General features: G+C 36.5%; 4 protein-coding genes across 9 annotated transcripts in view; 1 reads left to right on the top strand and 3 right to left on the bottom strand.

Annotated features, from left to right (window-relative positions):
- svep1 (sushi, von Willebrand factor type A, EGF and pentraxin domain containing 1) overlaps positions 1 to 12355 on the top strand; it is an 80439-nt gene extending 68084 nt beyond the window's left edge. For 4 of the 5 annotated variants that reach the window (XM_056754772.1, XM_056754799.1, XM_056754808.1 and 1 more), the window contains exons 45-49: positions 2135 to 2305; positions 3300 to 3395; positions 5056 to 5151; positions 7542 to 7635; positions 11576 to 12355. In XM_056754772.1, coding sequence (XP_056610750.1) covers positions 2135 to 2305; positions 3300 to 3395; positions 5056 to 5151; positions 7542 to 7635; positions 11576 to 11606 — 488 coding nt within the window. In that variant the 3' untranslated portion in view covers positions 11607 to 12355. The remainder of the gene's footprint in view (positions 1 to 2134; positions 2306 to 3299; positions 3396 to 5055; positions 5152 to 7541; positions 7636 to 11575) is intronic. The other variant, XM_056754782.1, reaches the window with a different exon arrangement.
- On the bottom strand, positions 11971 to 14992 carry txn (thioredoxin). Its single transcript, XM_056754843.1, has 5 exons — positions 14837 to 14992; positions 13718 to 13822; positions 13220 to 13279; positions 12470 to 12535; positions 11971 to 12371 (listed from the first exon to the last, which is right to left on the bottom strand). The coding sequence occupies exons 1-5, from the start codon at positions 14858 to 14860 to the stop codon at positions 12309 to 12311; spliced, it is 318 nt and encodes a 105-aa protein (XP_056610821.1). The 5' UTR covers positions 14861 to 14992; the 3' UTR covers positions 11971 to 12308.
- A 338-nt stretch (positions 14993 to 15330) lies between these two features.
- ptgr1.2 (prostaglandin reductase 1, tandem duplicate 2) lies at positions 15331 to 18378 on the bottom strand. Of its 2 annotated transcripts, none has more exons than XM_056754824.1 (8): positions 18238 to 18378; positions 18121 to 18166; positions 17696 to 17755; positions 17216 to 17398; positions 16728 to 17001; positions 16136 to 16241; positions 15892 to 16010; positions 15331 to 15728 (listed from the first exon to the last, which is right to left on the bottom strand). In XM_056754824.1, the coding sequence occupies exons 1-8, from the start codon at positions 18341 to 18343 to the stop codon at positions 15618 to 15620; spliced, it is 1005 nt and encodes a 334-aa protein (XP_056610802.1). In that variant the 5' UTR covers positions 18344 to 18378; the 3' UTR covers positions 15331 to 15617. The 2 variants fall into 2 exon arrangements, with proteins under 2 accessions (XP_056610802.1, XP_056610809.1); XM_056754831.1 differs by having other exon boundaries at positions 18011 to 18166; positions 18238 to 18320.
- Positions 18379 to 20486: 2108 nt separating this feature from the next.
- Positions 20487 to 23229, bottom strand: LOC130422452 (prostaglandin reductase 1-like). Its single transcript, XM_056749499.1, has 9 exons — positions 23147 to 23229; positions 22806 to 22923; positions 22674 to 22719; positions 22485 to 22544; positions 21972 to 22139; positions 21573 to 21846; positions 21328 to 21433; positions 21064 to 21182; positions 20487 to 20973 (listed from the first exon to the last, which is right to left on the bottom strand). Exons 2-9 carry the CDS (start codon positions 22909 to 22911, stop codon positions 20863 to 20865), a joined length of 990 nt encoding a protein of 329 aa, XP_056605477.1. The 5' UTR covers positions 22912 to 22923; positions 23147 to 23229; the 3' UTR covers positions 20487 to 20862.
- Between the last annotated feature and the right edge of the window lie 321 nt (positions 23230 to 23550).

Genomic DNA, 23550 nt, shown 5'->3' with positions numbered 1-23550 from the left:
AACCAAAAATAAAAATACATGTATACAGTGGTATTCAAAAGTTACACACCCCTTGCAGAATCTGGAAAAAGCTGAAACCTTTGAAAAATTAAGATGAGTTTTGAAAATGAAGGTTTATTTTGAATTTAGTTCTGCCCTGAACAAGTTATTTCACTAAAGAAATGTTAACATAAAGTTCACACTAAAGAATAATAACAGAATTTGTAAAAATAAGTTTAGACGGCGCTGATTCTCAATACTGTATGATGTTACCTAAACAATCAATGACAGTTTTTATGTTTAGTCATAGTTGTTTAAGGGTTTTAAGAGCCACTAGACTGTTCACTGATCTTAAAAAAACAACCAGGTCCTTCACAATCTTTGCTTTTTCAGCATTTCTGGATATTTTACTCATGTCCAACAATAACTGTGTGATTTTGAGATTCATCTTTTTACATTGAGGACAATCAAGAGACTCATACACAACTATTACAATAGATAGAAACATTCAGTGATGCCCACAAAGTCAACAAGATTCATTTAAAGTCAGGTGGGTGTAAACCTCTGAAAATGGTTTTGGTTATAAAATAATATAAATAATTTCCTGAAAAACATTTATGTATTTTTAAATCTTCTGAAGGACATTAGTGAATGAAAAAGTAATATGTATAAATGAAACAATAACAATTTACACCAAAACCATTTTCAGAGCTTTTACACCCACCTGACTATAATAATAAATGTATTTATGATGCTTTTTGCCTAATGCCTTTTTGCACGAGAACTGATGCCTTTTAGTCTGAGGCTGTTTTGCCTGATGACGGATTGTGGGAGAGCTTAGTCCTGACACTATTTTTCTGAGAACTGATGTTGTTTTATCTGTACTGAGGCTGATGTCTGAGGATGTCCTAATACGTATGCCATACTCGTGTTATCCAAAACCTATTTTTTTCTGTGGCACACAAAAGATATTTTAAGAAATGTCCAATTAGTTTTGTGTTCATACAATGGAAATGAATTTGCTTACCAACATTCTTCAAAAGATCCTCTTTTTTGTTCTGTAAAAAGCAGAAGTCATACAGGTTTAAAATAACATGAAGATGAGTAAATGATTAAAGAATTAAAAATTTTGGAAAACGTTTTTAATCTGAAGTATTTTACAGTACATCTACATCTATTTATATATTACTTTTTATCAGTATGTGTTTCCTGGGAATGAAACCCATGACCCTTGCACTTCTAACACAAGGCTCTACCCATCGAACACAACAGGAATACCTGTAGAAACAGACTTCCTGATTTAATGATCTTGACATTTGTCAGGTTTTGGTTGGTTAAGACCCAATGGACTTGGACCTTAAGCACTTCTACTTTTTATAATCCGGTCTACTCAAGTTCAATGTTGCTTACAGCTCATTTAGTACTTGTATTTGTATCAAATGTATTTATTTTTTTGGTTGTAGAAAGTTCAGTTAGGCAGGGTGAAAACGCCTTTGTATTTGTTGAATGTATGTCATGTTTGATTGTGAATTCTTGTCATTGCATGCCATACGCTGTTTGCATTATGGTCAGTTTAGACAGTAGTTTCCTCATTTATTGTCTCATGTTTCTTAAGTTTCTTAAATGCTGTCAATCAGATTTGCTCTTTCTCACAGTTGTTTATGTGATTCTCTGCTATGTTCCATCATTTCTAGTATTTTATGCCCTGGCCATGTGCATGCTGGATATTTGTACTACATTTGTAACTATATTATTATACTATTTCTGCTTGCTTGCATGTTTACGTTTATCTTTTCCATCTGTTGCAAACTTTTAGACTGTGGTTCTTATATTATGCAGAACGTTTCACTTGAACTGACACCTGTTGAATTTCACACCAAACAAACCTTATCTCTCAGTGTCTTTTGCATCAGCGTTATCAGATATGAGAATATACAACAGTGTGATGTTATCTCTCAAAATGTGCATCTTGTTCCAAGCTCAAATTAGACTTATTTGTATATTAAAACACCTAATTTAAGTGAGGTAGCTATTCTAGCCAAAAGGGCTACATCACAACAATCCTTAAATCCACAAAGCCCTCAACGGACTGCTCAGCCTTGCTGAGATTCTTCTTTTCTAACCAACTGGTCCGGTCCATTTTGATCATATACAGGGGTGTCCTGCGGCCCACCTCTGTACGTGGCAAATGGGGTGGTCCGTGGGGCGGTGTTCCAGTTTGGAGATGTGGTGGTGTATTCATGTTATCCAGGCTACACCATGGAGGGTTCTAGCAGAAGTGTGTGCTTGGAGAATGACACATGGACCCCAGCCCCTACCTGCAAAGGTAGTCCAAACAACTGGCCAGTGCCACCTGGAGCTCTGCCATTGAAGATCGTTTCTTCATCTTTGAATCTTAATCTTTTTAACAGGGCTTGCAAATGTGCACATGCAAACACAAGCACTGGCGATCTGGGCACTTTAAGCAATGATATTCTTACAGCTAAAGACTTTAAGGCAACACTACTGGTCAATGGCTTGAGATTTAGAAATACTTTATTTATCATCCTTTCTGTACAATGTTATGAATATACAGTACCAGATTAAGGATGTACCCTATATTATTACTTTATGAGGCATTAAGGTAAATACAATAGTAGTTTGAATTACAGTAATGGCTGTTGGGCAAAATGTAGCGTGCTTGCTATCTCATCAACTTGAGTGCCATATTGCCTATATCTTCTTTTCATAGGCTAACACTGAGTAAACGCATTTTGATTTAATTTACAGGCAAATTTAAGTCCCATCCTTCTGTACAAGATAGTCCCTGACATGTAAACTATACTATAATGTGTTCTCTATATGCGATGTGCAGTGATAAACAAAATACTTACTGAAGTATGAAGAAGTAAATGTACCGTTAACTTGTACTAATGTGTATTATGACATTTTTTCCCAACTACAGTAGACTGCAACTGTTCCCTTTTTAATAGCCATTGAGTAACAGGGTTGTCTCACACTTGTTGAGTTAGAGATGGGCTTTGGTATGCAACTCTTTTAACAAGGCATGTTGAGCTATAAAAACCATTATTACTACTTTAGGAATTCTTAGCTTCTTTTGGGGTCTGAGAATTTAAGGCAAAATTGGTTTGTGTGGCTGTAGAAGCTCTGGTCATTGTCAGTTAACAGAGGTCATGATCTAACATTTGTTTTTTCATGGCTGCATGTTTCACGCTGCATGTCTTTTGAATTCCTTTTAGTTGAAACTGCATTTGTGTATACTAATTTGAGATTTTTGTAAGTGTACACTGTGTAATCCCGTTGTGGTTTGTGCTTTATAGCTGTTTGTTGGGTCCAATGTCAGAATGGAGGTGTGTGCCAAAGACCAAACACATGCTCCTGTCCAGAAGGATGGATGGGCAGATATTGCGAGGAGCGTAAGTCCTTCAAATGTATTCACACAGCATATATAAATTCAATTCTAAAGGCTGCTTAAATGGTTTTTCCAAACAAAAGTAAGCAACTGTATCTTGAACTTAAGCAACTGAAACGGAATAGAGGTCTTACAATAAATTCCCACAGAATGAGTAGAGCATGATAATGCTCACTTTTGATTAGAATTCCACCAGAAACAAACTTATAACACTATCTGGGAATTAAATTAAAGCTTTTGTTGAAACTAGTAACTTTGTATTAGCACCTATTGTATTATTGCTCCTGTATGACTTATCGCTTATTGCTAGCTGTACTCTCTGTAAGTCGCTTTGGATACAAGCGTCTGCTAAATGACTAAATGTAAATTCATATATACAGTTGAAAGAAAAAGTATGTGAACCCTTTGGGCTTACTTGGATTTCTTCATAAATTGGTCATAAAATGTGTTCTGATCTATAATGTTTGTGCGGTATTAGTTTAAGCAGACTGTGTTTCTCTATTGTTGTGACTTAGATGAAGATCAGAACACATTTTATGACCAATTTATGAAGAAATCCAAGTAAGCCCAAAGGGTTCACATACTTTTTCTTTCAACTGTATGAAGGTAAAAAGTACACTACACTTAATGAACTAAAGCGGGTGAAACACACAGGGTTTCTGTCAATCTCATATTAATCTTGAGTACCTATAGAGTTGTATTGCATACTTCCCATCTTCAAAGAGTATTTAGTTTGATAAGATTTATAAAAGATAGATGCAGCTTAACGATTGTTTCCGAAAACATATGGCGCGTGCAGGGGGTAGGGGTAGGCTGAACCAAAGCACGTGCGCACCCATTGTCAACAAACACAGATATCAGTTTCACTCACCGCATACGATCCATGTGATCCTTTTAACGCTGGGACGGCTCCATATATCAATCTCCAAATCCAGCGTTATATCCAGTTAACATAGCATTCATCACCCAAATGCAGTGGACAAACAAACTCCTGAACTTTGCAAATGAATGCTCTCTCTCTTTCCTGCTTACAAGAGAAATTTACATCTGCGCATGCTCCTTCTCCTGTGGCCGTGCTTTTCCGGGAGAATCGTCCAATAAGGGACTAAGAAAAGTTGTTGCGAAACAGTTTTATATGTTCATAAAAACTATCCAAAACCTGTACAATCGCAGGGGAAGTGTATCAAGCTCAGAAATATTACGTAATACACCCAACTCGTTTTTTGACAAGTTGACCATGTTAAGCATGAGAAGACAGCAAGTTTAACATTGTAAAGAAGTCAGAAGCCATGACACATCATTGGAGGACCGCTTTAATATATTTTTTAATCAAACACAAGGAACCCGGAGGATTTGTGGAACTTAATGAGTACTTTCAGTATTTTACAAAATCAGCTCTCAAAAATCATTCAGTTCTGTGTGCTTCCGGGCAAACACCCATAGGTTATTTTCTAAAAACGAAACCCTTGCACTTGTGGTTTTCCTATTCCTCAGGAAGCCAAACCCAAACCAATGCGTAATTTGCATTAAAAAAATGTGACTGTTGAAAAGACAGGTGTAAAATGAATACTCAAAAACATGTATTATTTCAGAATAAATTTTTCTGTGTTTATTAAAACTAAACTTTTAACAAATTCATGTTGTTTTTGTTATTCTGTCTCTAGCGATCTGCATCCTGCCATGTCTCAATGGAGGACGGTGCGTAGCTCCATATCACTGTGAGTGCCCCACAGGATGGACGGGCACGCGCTGCCACAGTGGTAAGAGTGTGTGTTTGTGTGCAAGTTTGTGTAGCTAAAGTGACTTAACTTTCCTTTGAGACATTTAAAGTGGCCGTAACTCAGTATTTGCATATCTTATGTTAATCTTGAGTATTTAAAGAATAGTATTGCACCCTTCAAACATCCTTAGAGACTTTAATTTGATCACATTTATTAAAGACAGATACAGCTGTATGATTATTTCTGCTTGCACGGGAGGGGATGGAACAAAGCACCCATTGCCAACTAAACATAGACATCATGTCCAGCATCTTTTAGCGCTGAAAACGCTAAATCTTGTTTCATATGATCTCTAAATCCAGTCTTATTTCCGTCGTTTATATAACATTCCTCTCTGAAATGCAATGAACAAACAAAAACAGCTGAACTTCGCGAACGCAGTGCTCTCTCTCTCTTGCTCCAGCTTGTTGACGTGTGCGCATGCTCCTTCTCCCATTCTCCGGGATACTTGACCAAAAAGGGACTAAAAAAAGATGTTACGAAAACGGAATTTCATGTAAGAAAAAAACTTAGCAAAACCTATATGAACGCTGGGGGAGTGTATCGAGCACAGAAATACTACATCACTACGAGCATGTCAAGCATGAGACGACAGCACGTTTAACATTAAAAAAAGATTTTAATGTCCCTCTGTGGTGAAAAATAAGTTTGTAAAAGTGCTGTGTGTAATTTTTTGAAAAATGTATTGAAAGAAATGCAATATAATATACTTATACCATGGTCTGTTCGACTACTAAAGTCTAGTGGCCCGGAAAAGTGCATTAAAATCGTTAATTGCACATTTAGTTCCAGTCAGTTTGACCAATGCCTGCAGTCTGGTGGAGTGAGCCGTTGGTTGTAATTCGCAACCTCACCGCTAGATGCCACTAAATTTCATATACTGGACCTTTAATGTCTGTGTTGTGGCTTTCAATATGTTTTAAGACAATCCAACACAAAACAAAGGTGTATGTTTTCTCCATAAAACTACACATTTCCATAAACAGTCTAAGAAATGCGGTTTAAAATTGCCTTTTATTTCAGCGTCTTAAACCTGTAACCAATCATGTCAACACAGTTAGCCAAGTGGATCAGGTAGTCCAAGCCAAAGATGTGTTTGACGCATAGACCTCTCCAGATTGTCACTCCTAAAACTTTATTTGGACAAAAAGCTATGTGATTTTGTGAAAGCTTGTTGTGTTCAGAACACTTTTAAAATCTGCTAATGTATGATCCTCAGATCTGTACTCAAGTCGGCAAATGTATATGCCTAGTTTTTTATCTATTGAGATTTGAAAAGTTGTGTAGTGTATTCCAGGCATACATTAACTGACAGTTTAACCTAAAATATTAATGATACAAAGTGTGGATTGGGGTATGTCTGTAGTAATTAAATATTATTTGATTTTAAAGCAATGTAAGTCAATTGTATATGTTCCCTAATAAGTTACAAGACTTGTTGCTGTTTGTGTGTGTACTGTATGTTTTATTTGTAACAAAATCTTTAATTGTTTAAGGGAACAAAACAGTAATAAAAGTATGAATACTGCCAGTTTCTAGAAAACATCTGCCATCTTTATATCTTTGTATAAAGCTATAGTTCAACAAAGTACGAAAGTTGCTATTCAGGTCATTTTATCTTGACGTCATCTGAAAATGTAGAAGTGATTACACTAATGGGTTGAAGAGTATTGTGGAGTGAGAAAGAACGAAGTCATTACAAAGACAAGGACCTCATGGTGGGATGAGAGAGGGGTTCTCATTCTCCTGAGCTCATCTGATGTCATGCTGGTGTTGTTGCCAGGCAACAACTCTGACAACAGTCCACTAATAGTGATATATAATAGATCCCAAGAGTTCTGAGTAAAACAATCTCAATTAGTGAATATGTTTGGAGAAGTTGACATCAAGCACTGACAGCAGTTTTGTTTGGTCACTAAACCACACGTTTCTCTAAATATGTTCTGTGTTTCACAGAAGAGTGAGTGAGATACAGGTTTTGAATGACAAGATGAGTAAATCATCTTTTTTGGGGTGAACTGTCCCTTTAAACTTCATTAATAAGATGTGTGTCATTTTGTCATGTGAGCAAGCAATTATGTTAATGCAAATAAACAAAGCATTATTTAAACCTTAACGAATAAAACCTGGAATAATCCGTATTTACACATTGCAGACTGAATTGGTGGTTTTGTAGTAGTAGAGAAGGCGAAAGGCAAAACTACATAATTTGATGTAGTAAAATATTTATTATTATGAAACAAATGTTGATGTTACCATCCTGAGATCTGTAAAAATTAAATGTGTAATTTTGGAAGTATGTAAGTGTACATATACTGGTTGAGAACAAAATAAATTATTAACGGGAGGTTTGGGTTTTGTGTTCTTAGCCGTATGTTCCAAGTCCTGTTTGAATGGAGGCAGGTGTATCCGTCCCAACAGGTGTCAGTGCAGTCAAGGATGGGGAGGATATGACTGCTCAAGGTAAGCCTTACACAAATGATGTATATGTATTCAAAAAACATGTACAGTACATGTAACACTTTAAAATGTAACACAACTTGGAGTAGTTTATTTTTAAAATAAAATCTTATGATAATTTACTCACCCCCGTGTCTTCCAAGATGTTTATGTATTTGTTTCTTTAGTTGAAAAGAAATTAAGGTTTTTGATGAAAACATTCCGCTGGTCACTCTTAAATACATTCTGCTGGTGGTTACTCTTGTAGCCGTGGTTCTATGAATAGTTGAAGACCGCCAGAGGCGGTATAACATAGTGGAAGAATCGCGTCTCGCCTATACATCGAGAATCTCGTATTAGTTCAGTCACACGTGACCTTGACCGATTACGCGTCGGAAGAAATATAAACCGCTGACTACGTCACGGTCGCTCTCTTTATCATTCTCAATCCGAGTTCCATTTTCATAGTTCCAGAGACGGTATAACATAGTGGAAGACATAGTGGAACGATGCGCCTCAATTATAGTGTCAACTACCCAATGGGCGAGCCTCTTCTTCGATAAGGGGGCGCCCTTCCTGCTCTGTATTATGCCCTGAAGCAGTCCTTAAGACATACTGCCTCAGCGCACTAACTGGACACAGGGCCTCAGGGAATGCCTCGTTCTCCTGTCCAAATGCAGCTAAATAGGCTGATTTGCGAACTGTGTTGACATCACCTTGGGCAGGAAAGCTGGGTTTGGCCATAGGACGGCCTGACTGTCCTCTGGCCCACATCTGACACACTGTGGGCTCACTGACAATGCATGTAGCTCACCAACTCTTCTGGTTGACGTTATTTCCAAAAGGAAGGAAGTCTTCATAGAAAGGCTCCTAATGTCCGCTTGCTCCAATGGTTTATATGGGACTGAGCAGGGACTATCCAGCACCACTCATAAGTCCCACTGGGACTCATGCAAAAAGGAAGATGCTTGAGGTACCCGTTTAGCCGTCTGAGGTCCAGAATGGGCCTGAAGTTCCCGTCCTTCTTTCGGACAAGAAAATACTTGGAAGACGAGCTGCGCGAAAGGCAGAAAACAACACATCGGTAAAGTCAGGACAGTTGGGTATCTGGAAATCCCAAAGCTGAACAACTGGATGCTGCAGGAGGTTCGAAGGACCCAGCGTAGGGGAGGTCCATATTCAACTTAGCAGGAGCCATCTTGATCGTCTCCTGCAGTGAAAATACAGCTGAAGAGCCAGCGGCTTGAAGGCCTGATCTCTCGTTGCTATAGGAATACTGAAACTGCCATGATGCAGCCACCTCCATAGGTGTAAAATCGTCCTGCTCTTCTGTAGTTAACGAGTCTAATGCGGCTATAGAGAGCACATCCAGTTCCAATATAGAACTCTCCGCTGCTGGCCTAGACCCAGGCGGCAGGGGCCAGGGACAGGCACATGTCGGCATTTCCCCATGGACGTTTCTGATGGCAGAAGGGAATGATTTGGTCAACAAAGCTTTAATGTCCTGTACAACATTAGATAACTTCGCCACCTGATGGGATAGTATAGTAGCAGGAATATGTCTCTTCCTCCGGGGTACTGTAGTCTTGCTAGCTGGATGCTTGTTACTAGCCTGAACCTTGGGTCTGGCTGGTGCAAAACAATCTTGACCTTCAGGGTAAAACTTTGTTAATCTCTGTTGTCTAACATCCATGGACAACAGATTACAATCAGGGCAAGGATCGATTAATGCCTTCCTCAGATATTCAACGCCTAACAAGACGGGACATTCCATATGTGCATCCCAGACGTCCATAGAGGCTGAACATGTGGAGAATGAAGCAGAAATAGTGTGCAGAACTCAGAAGAAAAATTAAACCCTGTACAACCAATGGATCAATGAACTGAATCTCCGTGAGTGAGTGCTGTTACGTAGTTAACACTGCAATGTGCACACAATAAACAATGCACTGTTACCAATAGGCACAAAGAAAAAACATCCAATCTAAGTAAGGAACCCTGGTAAACCGATGAGTTCCACAGAATTACTCACCAATTCGAATTATCCAATGTAATTGAAACGCTACTTCATTAATATGCAGTTTGAATGCTCGAGACACAGCTATTGCGAAGACAAACGGCAACCAATAAAGCTATGGACGCTCAAACGAGATCCTTGTGACATAGTCGGGGGTTTATATTGCTTCCGAAGCGTCATCGGTCAAGGTCAAGTGAGACTGAATTAATACGAGATCCTCGATGTATATGCAAGATGCGATTCTTCCACTATGTTCTACTGTCTCTGGCGGTCTGGAACTATGAAATAGAACAGGATTTTATTCCATACAGTGGACTTCAATGGACTCCAAACGGTTGAAGGTCAAAATTAGTTTCAGTGCAGCTTCAAAGGGTTTTAAACGATGAATAAGCGTCTTTTCTAGCAAAACGATCGTTCATTTTCTAATGTTGCCTAGGTGTTAGTTAAAGAAACTAGAGTTTATCACAAGGGAGAACAGAATGATGCATTTCTATGGTCGTTGTTTAGGCATGTCATAAAGTCCCTTTTATCCGACTCGGCTCCTCTCAACGTAGACACAGGTTTACAAGCCACTTTTTTGTGCGTTTTTCAATACTTATATTTCCCCCTTATGAACAGCAACGTTTGCCACACAAGAAAAAACGCATAGTGGTTTCATGGTTTGATCTTTTCAACCAAGCATAAACAACACAAAAGTGGCATTTTGAGTTTGTATAATTCCTATGTAGAGTAGAAAACACTTCATGGCCGACATCTGTACTTTACACTACTCAAACGCAGTAGCATGACGTCATGTGCAAACAACCTTTACCATACATTGAGAAGACCTGTCTTCCTTATTAAAATACAGACACAGAAGTAATGTAGAAATAAATGTAGAAATTCGTAAATAAATTTAGAAATACATAAATAAATGTAGTAGTACAAAAATGTTACAAAGTTAATATTTTTGACAGATTTTTAACACATTTATGTATTCATTGATTAAACTATTTATACATTTCTGAATGTATTTATCTATTTATTTATTTTTTGTAAGTATTTATTTATTTAATTAATTATTTCTGCTTTTATTTATTCATTTATATATTTCTGCATGTACTTATTTATTCATTTACTTATTTGTACTTAAGTCATCTTTTTGTCCCCCATAAACTTCATCCATTCATTTGATATTTAATCCTAATCCTTTCTGTCTCTTTGATTTATTGACTCTGTATCAAGCCCAATGTTTAATTTAGCATTGTACTTGACTGCTATTGGTTTGCAGGCTTTTGCTGTGTAGTGTTTCCAGTAAATCACTTTGCTAAGTAGTTTAATGCCTGCATTTTTTGTTTGAATCCAATTCTAAGTGGCCACTCCTGTTTTGCCTTTAATCAGCATTTCTGCATGTATTGTGGCCATTCCAGTAAGGTGTGTGTTGAATTTCAAAAAAAGCAAAATGTGAAAGAATTATAAAATGCAAAGACAGATGAAAGTCAAAATATTCATTTTCGAACCCTTCCTAAAATACATGTAAAAAAACAAGTATAGTGTGTGTTTAAACAATAGTATGAACTTTATTTTCTTTGTCGTACTTAAGATCTGCAAACATTGATTGTCCTTTTGACCAATATATCTTTTTTTTGTAAATCAATCACAGAATGAAAAAATAATAATTTTACTTATGCACATACCTAGAAATAGTCAATTTGGAAAAAAATGAAAATAGTTTTGGAGTGGTCTCTATTTTCCCTGCATAAAGGAAAGACAGCTTGCCCAGAAAATGTTTTTGACAGACCATATTATGCTCAAACATGCAGTAATACAGTAGGACTAAATCATCAGATAGTGATTAGGGATTAATAGAAAATTTTAAATCCACTAAATTATTAGGTATGCATCTATGGTTTCTTTTTTTATGTATGGTGTTCCTGAATCTAACAATATTTGTTTTTAATCTTATAGGAAAAGAAAACCTGCATACTTTAATTTGTAATGTGCCATGCTACATGATCTTCAGTCTGACCATGTAAGAAGTCTTCATGTGGAAGAAGTGTCAACAATATTGTCTGTTTTCCTCTGAAAGTGGTTTTGTAAATTAAAGCTGTATTTTTTCATGTAGAAAATAAACAGTATTAAATATATGCTGCTGCTATATACATGAACTTGTATTTTGTGTAAAAATGTTGATGTGTTCTCCAGTGTATATGTATGTGTATATAAACTATTCTTTTCATGTTTTTATTAAAACAGAAAATACAGTTATATGGAAACTAACTGTAACTCACTTTGTTAAGTAAGGAAACTTATAAATAAACTTTCAGTTTATTTAACCTGACTTATTCATATGACTCGGAAACTTTTGACCAAGACATCATTCATTTTATTACACTCAGCACAAGATTAGCAACACAAGCAGTGAAGTCTTTGCAAGCCAAAATATTTATCAAAGTTTTGGAGGAATGTATTGTCTCTCGCTTTAACATACGAGAATTAAAAATGTATCTGTAAAAAGAGGAATGGATTTGAGGATGAAGTTATTGGTTTATAAACTATAACATAAGAGGATTCAAAATGTAGCTGTAAAGAGAGGAATAGATTTGAGGATAAAGTATTAGGTGTAAAGTAAAACCTTCTGAAACCATTGGTAAACCTATACTGTGTGTTTATCTGTTGCAGTAGTTTGAGTGATGTGTCTTTATTGATGGTTTTTGATCTTCTCCTCCAATGTATCCTTGTTTGCCCCAGAAAATTCATCAATCTGCAAAACAGTTGTGGAATCGGAATTACAACAACACAAAATAATTAAAACACCACATAAGACGATTCAGTATCTTTATGCATTACTGAACATTTTACCTTTTGTCCATTCTTATAAAACTGGAATGTTGGCATACATTTGACATCACAGAAAGTAGACACATCCTAGATAAAGAGAGAGAGAAGTTTATTCAGTCTGATGTTGAATGATAAAATCTTGAATAATGTCTTTTAATTTTGGGTTGCAATTTGGGCGTTATTGTATGATTTAATACATCTGACCGTTGCAGATTCACAGCATGTTTGCATTTGCTAACTATACTTGCGATTTAGATGCAAAGAAAAACAATGACATTTCAATAAATCATAAACAACTAGACCCTAATCTCCTTTGCAACACGTTATTGTAATAACAGCCTGTGTTTGTAACCATATCAACATGGCCAACTAGCAGAAGTGTTCCAGTCGGGCACTGTCTCATTCGAACACAGATATAATGGAATGAAGGCCAATATCCTTTCTCAGCGCTATCCCGTGAATCAAATAACACACTATCAGCAATCTGCTGAATGGCAACCAGCTAATGTGTCTGCTAGGAAGTTTTAATGCATGGGGGTCTAGTTTTCCTCAGATACATATTGCTCTGTCTAGGAGTATACAAATAGGCTTCTGGGCTGCTCATCTCATCGAGTTACAGTGTGAAATATCTTTATGCTACTTCAAAGATTGAAGTGTGTTCAAGTAAAAATGTCACATTTACAACCCAGCTGATCAATCAATTTTTTCCTCAATTACTTCACTTCAGTCTAGAAATAATTGTTTGAGGAAAAAAGCCATCAAGTAACTAACCTGTGCATCATCCACATCCACCTTTAGGAACACCACATTTTTGTAATCTTCAGACATTCTCTGTGAAGAACAAAAAAGGCGGTGGTTAAAAAGCAAACCACAAAGCGCTTCCTTTGAACCTTAACGTCCGTTTCATCTGTGAAATTTGCATTTTCAGATTGCCTACACCAGTTACAAATTCATTCGCTAGAGAAGGAGAAATTTGGATAATTGTGCGTACCACACTGAAAATCGCACACTAAAGTATTCGCTTTTCCTTAATAAATAAAACAGCACTTTATAAAGCTTTCTTCTGTCACTGTTTCTTTTTCTTCATCTCTCATTTGCATTTGATTATAAATCAGGCTTAATTCTTAAGGACGCTCATCCAAAGGTTGCCTCGACAACAGCAAAACAATAGAGGAACTCCCAGTGATTCTGGATTGCCATTACAATCACTTCCAGATGCTCCTCTGAATCTTTATATAACCATATATTTAGTTTTGTCTGAATGCTTACTTTAAAAATCGGGGCGATCATCTGACAGGGCCCGCACCATGTGGCTGTGAAGTCTACCACCACCAGCTTATTGCCCGCTTGTTTCAGGGCATTGTCAAAGCCAGCCTGTGAAAGGAAGTAAACCCCAGAATAAGCCAATAGTTCAATCAATGTTTATTTATATAGAACATATAAAAATCACTGAGGTGGACCAAAGTGCTGTACAAACAGATAAAATGACTAAAGCAAGAGTATACATTCTTGCAACATCTTGTACATTCAGCAACATCATCGAAAATAAGATAAGAATTATAAATTAAGGAATATAAAGAAAGAGAAAATAATTGTGTTTTGAGTCTGGTTTGAAACATGTAGATAGATGGCGCAGTTTTAACAAGAAGTCTCTTCCAGAGTTTCGGGCCAATAGTGGCAAAATCCAATAGTTGATTCATTAGGGAGATGAATCTTAGTGCCGTGGTTCAGAGTCATTGCCGTTTGAAGGATTCAGCCGTATATTGCCTGTTTTCTATCAGGTAGCGGACAGAAGAAAGCAAATGACACAGCATTTACAACTGTTCATGTACAGTTCATTTTTGGAGGCTAAGAAATGCGACTTTCGTGTAGTTACTCAAACAAGTCTAGTATGAGCCAGCACAGTAAAATCGTCAACGTCTTATTTTGCAATGACTGTAATCCTTTTTGTGTAAATAAATACAGTAAAACTATTTGTAAAATGTTTGCTTGTATGGAGATGATTTAAAAAGGCCTTATTGCAAATATGTATGTTATATGAATTTATCAGCGCACTTCTGTATGACTTTGTAAGAAACATCACAGAGCATTTATATGTAAATCCCATTTGCCTACTTCTATTACATTGTTTGACGCTGGGATTTCGCAATGCTGGAAACTACCACTTTTAAAGCTTACTTTCAAGTCAGGCATGCTTTCATAAGTCAGGTACGGTCGCACACCCATCCTGTTTCCCACAAACTGTTTGGGGAGTGTTTCATAAATTATTATTACTTTCAAAAGGTGTCAACTGTTTTGATGTTTCATAGAAATTACAAGAAGACATTTCATAGAATATTTCACCGATATTCCAGCTAGCAGATCAATGTACTTGTTTTATATTCCTACCTTGTCTTCAATGACGATAATCATTTTGATGTCGTCTAAGGGTCTCCAGTCACGTGTAACTTACGTTTGTTGAGAGCCACTTCAGTTCACAAATACTCAGGAAGCGTCATCAACTCTATATGAACGCTGGTTTGGCCCCGCCCTCTATGGTGACAACGAGCCAATCATGGAATTATAAGATCCTTTAACCCCGCCTTACCGCCGCATCCCTACTTCACAAACATCTATAAAGTCCTCTGGAATCGGTCAATATATCTACTATTCTTTCGTTTTTCTTAGCTTCTGACTCAGTATTTATATAAAACCTCGATGATGTTTTCATGAAAGACGTTTAAACATAAAATCTGTCCCTGAGTTTACTTTGAGCACGTCAGAATGACTTGACAGATTCCTGTATGACTAAACGGGGGTGACGTCACCAGGAAACGTTTACTACTAAACTAAAAACAGTAGTAAATAAATAAGTAAATGCTTTATAGTCATAAGTCATACAAACACACACATCTAAGCTGATCGTGAACTTTATTAATGAAAGCCTCAAAGGCTCAATAAATAATTGACAGTGTTTTTGTTGTTTAGCTATGTCCTCTAGTGGCAGGAACATGCAATATTTCGTTTTATTTTTAGTCCAATGCAAGACAGGAGACAAGAAAACAATTCGAGCTTTGTATGATATACTAAAAATATTTGTGTTTTGGTTATATGCATACGGTTGAGTTATTAATTCTGATTTACAACAGTGATACATATCTTAATGTATTGCCATTGATTGAGTCTTCCTTCACACTTTAACAATAGCCTTTCCAATTCCATCTCCCTTTAGCATCCTCATGAAGGCAGCAGGCATGTTTTCAAAGCCCACAGTGATCACTTCCTTGGTCTTCAGCTTACCCTGTATAGAAAATATATGTCTAAATTATGACTCACTATCCTCTTGACTCTTGCTTATGCATAGCCAATAGCAATTATTCAATAAATTAATCATCAAATGTTTGGTGTGTCTTCATCGCATCTCGTAGATTGAAATCAAAATGGTTCATTCTGAAGCAACTTGCCTCTTTCATCCATTTGAGCAGTATTTTCACAGAATCTTCATCTTTGTGTTTCCACTGTGACACCATGAATCCTTCTATCTTAAGTTGTTGAGTAATTATCCAATGGTGAGGATAAGGACCTGTAAGACAAACAAAAATGCCAAACCATTCTTTTTTTCTTTTTTCTTTTTCGTGAATTAAAACAGTTATTTAAAGTTATTGAAAAGCACATAGTGCCGAAAAACAGTAATTAAAGTAAACATACACATTTGTGGTGTTGTGTCATTGTATATCGCTATTGCCCCACACACAGCAATACGACCACCCGGCTTCATGTTATGCAGTGCTGCAGTGAAGAAAGGCCCTGCAACCTTTTAAAGAAAATAATTTAAAAAATGTAGGACGTGCAGAACAAAGTTACTTGAATGATGAAGTCATGATGTTTGAATGTCACTGCAAAAAACAAACTAAAAAACGGGTTTATATATCCACATTTTCTACATTTTAAAAGTCATTTTCTGTCACTTAAAGATTCAGGTTACTTTCAAAATGAAAATTCTGTCATCTTACACTCACCCTGTTGTAATTTAAAACCTTTTCTTGTGCAAAAGACAAAAGAAGATATTTAGAAAAATCTTGAAAGCTGTGTGTCCCCATTGACCTTAATTTAATGGATACAAAACTAATGCAAGGACCAAGGGTTTTCTGTAAACATTTTGTTTTTAAACTACAGAATTTTCATTTTGAAGGTGAACTATTCCTCCAATACATATATGACAAATTGTTTATAAGAAAACAATTTTAATGAGCAGACTATATATTAAGGCAATAAACACATTTAGAAAAAAGGTCATTACATTCTCAAAGTAGCAGTCAAATCCTTCAGGTGAAGCTTTCTTCAGTGCCTCCTCCAGCGAGGAGACAGTCTTATAGTTGAAGACCTTGTCAAAGCCCAGCTCCTTCAGGTATGCCACCTTGTCATCGCTCCCTGCTGAGCCCACCACCTTGCAGCCTTTGATCTTGCAGATTTGACCCACCATTGAACCTACGGCACCTGCTGCTGCACTGACTAGCACTGTTTCACCAGGCTGTACCTTACATACCTCCTCCAGGCCATACAGGGCAGATAAACTAAAACAATTAAACAATTAAAAAGAGGGGAGGTTAAAAATAGTGTATATAATAGTTTCTGCAGCAATTCATGAAACTAATCATTGGAATTAAATAGTGTTTGTTTTGCTGCTAATACGATTTAACGAAGGACTCATGAAGATAACTATTTTTTAAGTCTTTATTTTATGCGCCTTTAATGTAAATCTGTGTTTAGTTGTGTGTTTTACATTACCCAGGCATCCCTAAGGAGCCAAGAGCCAAAGACATTGGAATGTCTCTGGGCCATTCGGGTACTATTCGGGTCAGGATGGGACCATTTTGCCCCTTCGCTTTGGTTACAGTGTGTGACCTCCATCCACATTCACCAAGTACATGACACCCCTCAGGAAAAGCTGGGTCCTTGCTTTTCAGTACCCTGGCAACCAAACAACGAATTAAATGGTAAAGCTGCTCTCAATGGTTTTTGAATTAATATATTGGAACGTTATATGACACTTGCTGTCATAATTGTAAATTTTTTATCTTGGTTTTTAGAAACATTGATTGTAGCTTACCAAGACAATTGCATTAAATTACTCAAAGTTCTTAATGATGTTTTTCTCAGTGTTTTTACTCCTCCACATAGATATGACTAATTAATAGTCATAATTGGTAAATATATCACTTACAAAATATGCTTAAAGACAAATGCAACACAATTGCTTTCTCTTACTTTGCCAGCTGAGTTCCATACTGCACATCTCCCTCTTTCATCCACATTTTACTTAAAGCTCTGCAGCGACCAGAGAGGACTAGATATGGAAAAATATTAAGAAACCAAATGAAAAAAAACAGAGAGTAAACGGCTCTACAACCTTATTCAGTTCAATTGTAATTTAATTAACACATGCTATTTGCATTGTTGCAATGCAGCTTTACAGTGAATATCAATACAGATGGTCGAAGTACAATGAAAACAGAAAATTTTGAAATGTACAGGTCTGGGTTTCCATAAACCTTCATAACGTTACGTCCTTCTCAATTTTACCTTAAGAGTGGTAGCGATATATTCATAAGAACAACGTAGTGATACGAAGGTTTCGAGGATGTCCAGCCAAGAACGTTTCCAAAATAATTTCCATTAGGAAAAAAACACACCTCATGTATGGATCAACACTGAAATAAACCGCCTCCACAAGCACATCTGAAACAAACATCAACATCAATAAATAGGAGGCACAAAACAAACACCAATATATAAATAATAACCCATACCTCCATCTCTGAGCTCCGGCAGAACTTCTTCTCTCAGCTCAAAGTCACTTTGCTTAGGAAAGCCCTCAAAGTGTTTTTTCAGGATCCAAGTCTTTGCTTTGACCATGACTGGATGTCACTGTTCCCCAAAGTAGGAGTTGCTCTGAAAGATGAAGTCTGCTTTATTAATAACAACACACCCTTTTATAACAAAATGTTTCTGTTGACCTCAATGAGGTAGCAAATTCTTATCATCACTGAACTGATATTTGTGGGAGTTGGCTCACCTCTGTTTATACACTTGTGCCTGTGATGATTAATGACTTTTATTTCAATAGAATGAATTGTATTGTTTAATATTAGTTTGAGTGTCTAGCAACAACCTCTAAACCTTTTATTAAAAAGTCAATGTAAAAAAGTGCAGATAGTGAAAATAGCCTATGCATTCAAGGTATCTTCTTCATAATCTTTTCGGGACAGTTAACAATCTGATATTTAGCTGTCACTGCTGATGTGAGATGTGACATTAACAGCAAGAATCTGATTCAATTCCAATGTTCAACTTTTATCTTAAAACTCCGCCTTAACAAATAACATTGTATGTATGAGCTGACTTCTTTTATTGAACTACAGAAAGCCTTTTATGCATGGTGAATGTGATCTGATAAACAGTTTTTCTCCCTCTGATTATTTCATATTTATTTAAGCACATGACACTTCAAATCAATTCGATCCATATGCCACTCATTAATAACACTGCTGTTTTTCATCATATCTTGCTTCTTTCATGCATATTAACACATGACATAAAGCCCTGGAGAATCTTTGCTTCGGACTTATTGTTTTTGTTTATTTAAATCAGAGGTACTAATCTACAGTCGTTGCCAAAAGTATTGGCAGTGACATAAATGTTGTGTTTCGCAAAGTTTCTGCTCAAGCTGTTGTGGTGTTCATTCACATTGTTTAAAGATTATTATGCAGATCATTGTAAATTTTTCCAAATAAAGTAACTCCCAGACGTCAATCCCATATAGAGAACCTGAGGTCAATCCTTGAAAAGTGAGTGGACAAGCAGAAGCCAAAAAAATTCGATCCTCTCAGAGCACTAATAACGCAGGAAAGGTTCACCATCAGTCAGGATTTGGCCCAGAAGTATAATATCCAGCGTGCCAGAGCGTATTGCAGAGGTTATGAAAAACGAGGACCAACACTGTAAATATATATTTGACTCTTTGCATATATTATGTTTTTGCCAATTAACGACTTTAAAACTTAAGATATGCTCTATACTCTATAAAATACAGCAGCAGCAAACTTTGCAAAACCTAAAAATGTATGTCACTGCCAATAGCCTACTTTTGGCCACGACTGTAGTCTTTATTCAGTGCAATTAGTTCATGTCCATCTATGTAAATGCATTCCTCTCTATTATTTTATTATGGAATAAAGGACTTAAATTCACATCACGCCATTGTTGGATATTAGAATGTATAGAAACCTTTCCGTTTGATTCGTATAAATTCAAAAAATAGCCATAAGATGTCAGTGTTGTCAAAATAATTATTGGATACATTGCTCTTATGCTGCAAACATATAAATCCTTTAATTTTACTTTAGGCTAATCAAATGCTTAGAAAAAAAACTCTCTTCGTTGAAATTACCACAATTTTCTTACATGAATATAAATTCGTGAAAAAACATAAAAAAATGTTCAAAAGTCATTTAGGGGAGACTGTGCCACATTGCTTATTCCTCTGGTCAGGAATGAGTGATGTTCGTACTGATATGTTTAGCTAGACCAAATTTCAAGATAGGTTTTTTTTAATCCTCAGATTTTTTCTTTTACTGTCAAAACTGTTTGTCTGAACCATTATACATATCATTTAAATCTGTGTCCAAAACATTTAGAAATTTAAATCTTAGCTTCTAAAAGGCAATGCTAGCAAGTTAGCAAAGGTATGAAGGGTATGGAAGTCTCGTCACTTTAATTTAAATAAATTAAACAAATAATGAAATCCTCTGCGCTTTGAAAGTACTGCCATAGTTTCTATACAAGTTTGCCATTTGAGAAATCAATGAGCTCTGAAAATGTAATTGGATACACTGCCAAACTGATTTAGCATACTCCTATGACATCTCTGGATCAATTGTTTTAATGTTCATCAACATTTGAGGGAACTTGACAGGTCATGAACCCCTTTCCACAATTTATTGCTTAATCCAATAATTTATGACATAATAAAAAAAAGGAATACATTATAACAACTAAATATTGTTTAAAATGTATGGGCTGATAGGGCAGAGTTTATTTAATTTCACACTGGAGTATAAAAAAAGTAGATAAAACATCATCTTAAAACACAAAATGCTTGCCAAACATTTAAAACTTAAAATTCAACAAAATTCAACAAAAAATCCACAAAATTGTAAGAAGCTAAATAATTACTTTCCCACATTAAATTGCATTAGGCAAAATTCAAAGATTTAAATGGCACTTTGTTGTTTCTCTGTATCAAAATATAAGACACTTACAGATTTGAGCACCAAAGACATTACAACAACTGTAAACATGGAAATTTAGTTAATAATGCAGAACCAATAACAGATTGTTATGATTGTGGTTTCATGAAGCTGAAAGACTTGGCATCAGACTTTAATAATGGCCTTGCCTATGTTTACCCCTCGCAGCATCCCCATGAATGCAGCAGGCATATTTTCAAACCCAACAGTAACATGCTCTCTGCACTTCAGCTTTCCCTGTAATCACAAAAACGGCTTAATGTTATCATATTTAGAATTAGTTTTTTTTAAGCATGCCAAGACATTTATATCAAGACTCTAACTTGCCTCCTGCATCCAGGTCAACATTCGCTTCATTGACTCTTCATTTTTATGCTCCCACCTACCCACCAAGAAACCTTCCATTTTCAGCTGCTTAAAAATCATGGTAAGCTGTGGATAAGGTCCTACAAATAAACAAATATCACTTCTGTAAATGGGGGGAAAGTGCATAGTCACTTAAATCTGCATGTTTCTTTTAATAATGGTGACTAATTGTAACTTACAACAGATAGCAGCACTAAAAATATCACACACAGATCAAAGACAGACCTGTCTGAGGGGTGGTGTCATTGTACAGGGATATTCCTCCACACACAGCAATACGGCCAAAAGTCTTCATCTGTTGAATAGCAACACTGGAAAAGTGACCACCAACCTGAAACCAAAATTCAAGCTTAAAACTCAAATTCTCAGTCTCTAAAGACAATGGTGTTTTTATAAATTTTATAACATCATAAAATTATCTTAGATTCTTTGTCTTTAGAACTTGCTGTGAGTATTAAGGGGTTTCTTACATTCTCAAAGAAGCAGTCATATCCTTCAGGTGAAGCGTTCTTCAGTGTCTCCTCCAGGGAGGAGACGGTCTTATAGTTAAAAGCCTGGTCAAAGCCCAGCTCTTTCAGGTATGCCACCTTGTCATCACCACCAGCTGAGCCCACAACCCTGCAGCCTTTAAGTTTGGCTATCTGACCTGCTACAGAGCCCACTGCTCCTGCGGCTGCATTCACCAGTAACGTTTCTCCTGGTTTGATGGCACAGACCTCTTCCAAACCATAGAGTGCAGTCAGCCTGTGAAGCAAAGCTAATGTAAATAACTATATTGACATTTTGTCAGATGTTTTGTCTGCATCCAAATTTTGTTTCTTGGCTGAAGTATGACTTTAACATCCAGAAGCACTGGAGTGAGTCCATACCCTGGCATCCCAATGGCTCCAAGGGCATGTGAGAGGGAGACTTCCTGAGGCCAGTCAGCCAAAACTCGTGTAATATCACTTCCATCTGACACAGTATGTGTTCTCCAGCCACATCGACCAACCACATGACAGCCCACAGGAAACACAGGATTATTACTCTGAGCTACCCTACATTGAAAACATAAAACAGAGGAGATTTTGATTCAGAAATGAACAAATCCTTCAACATCCAAAAAAATGATAATATCCCCCACTTCTACAAATCTGGAAAAAAAATCTAAAAGAAAAAAAATTATCATTCTCTGTTAGCAAAGAAACTAAAGCACAAATTAGACATTCCTCCAGGTAGCAACATGCCATTGCATGTCTGAAAAAAACATTTATCAGAGGTATGTGCGACATAAACAGTTACTGTCGGAACGTTCCTGAACAATACATTTTATTTAATAAACAAGATTGGTTACTGTAAATCAACACGTATGCCTCTTTACACATTCACATTGTTCCTTTTACTTGGCCACTTGAGATCCAATCATCACATCTCCAGCCTGCATTCGAACACGACTGTATGGTCTTCAAAAAGAAAAAGAAATCAGGGTTTGTTATTCTGGGGAATTGTTTAGTAAACATTCTGGAACAATAATACAAAGAACAAGTAAAGATTTTCATAGAATGCAGGACATGGTATAACCTTCTACTCACCGCATATACGGGTCCACACTGAGGAACACAGCCTCCAGAAGAACCTCTGAAACACGTCGATAATTAATACTTTATATATATTTTTAAATAAGCATCAAATAATCAAAAAGCATGAAATCTTAAGAGCAAAACCTCCATCTCTAAGTTCAGGGAGTTCCACTACTTTCAGCTCGAAGTCGCCATCCTTTGGAAATCCTTCAAAGTGATGTTGTAGGACCCACATTTTGGCTTGAACCATTGTTTAATACAGCTGTGTAAATAAGCGAGCATAATGTCGCACGCATGTTAATACAAAACATGCATGTAAGTTGAAAGGTAATGTCGAATGTGAAGGGGAAAATCAAACCCTCCAAACTGCATCAGTACTAAAATTAAGCGGATACTCTACGTGTAACTCAAAACAGATCCCGTAATCACTCCACCTAAAGCAACAAAGATAATAATTCCGATTTAATGCAAAACTCTACTTGTACCTGTCGGTTTTGTGTCTAGGAAGCTCTTAAAATTGATTCTTCCTGTCTGCTGTTACAGTGCACACAGTTGCACACAAGGCGCTTGTACAGTCTGTCAGGTGACATTTTACTTTACTCTGATTGGATAAATTATTTGTTGAATTGAATGAAAGGAAAACAAAACAACACGGAAGACTTGATGTTTGATTACATAACAAGTACAAATTCTAAGCTAATACAAATCATCTATGATAAATAAGTCATTTTTTCGCTGGAATTGAATGAATAAAGCGTTTTGGGTAAAAGCAATAGAAAAAATACATATGTAAATCAGGATACACAACATTGATATTAAGAACCCTTGTTGTATAGCCTAACCATTCTCACATGGGATTGTGGTTGGGAAACTGACCTTACGGATACAT

Source organism: Triplophysa dalaica, chromosome 1 (assembly GCF_015846415.1).
Source record: "Triplophysa dalaica isolate WHDGS20190420 chromosome 1, ASM1584641v1, whole genome shotgun sequence".
Classification (NCBI taxonomy): domain Eukaryota; kingdom Metazoa; phylum Chordata; class Actinopteri; order Cypriniformes; family Nemacheilidae; genus Triplophysa; species Triplophysa dalaica.
This window is presented reverse-complemented; position numbering and strand designations above follow the sequence as displayed.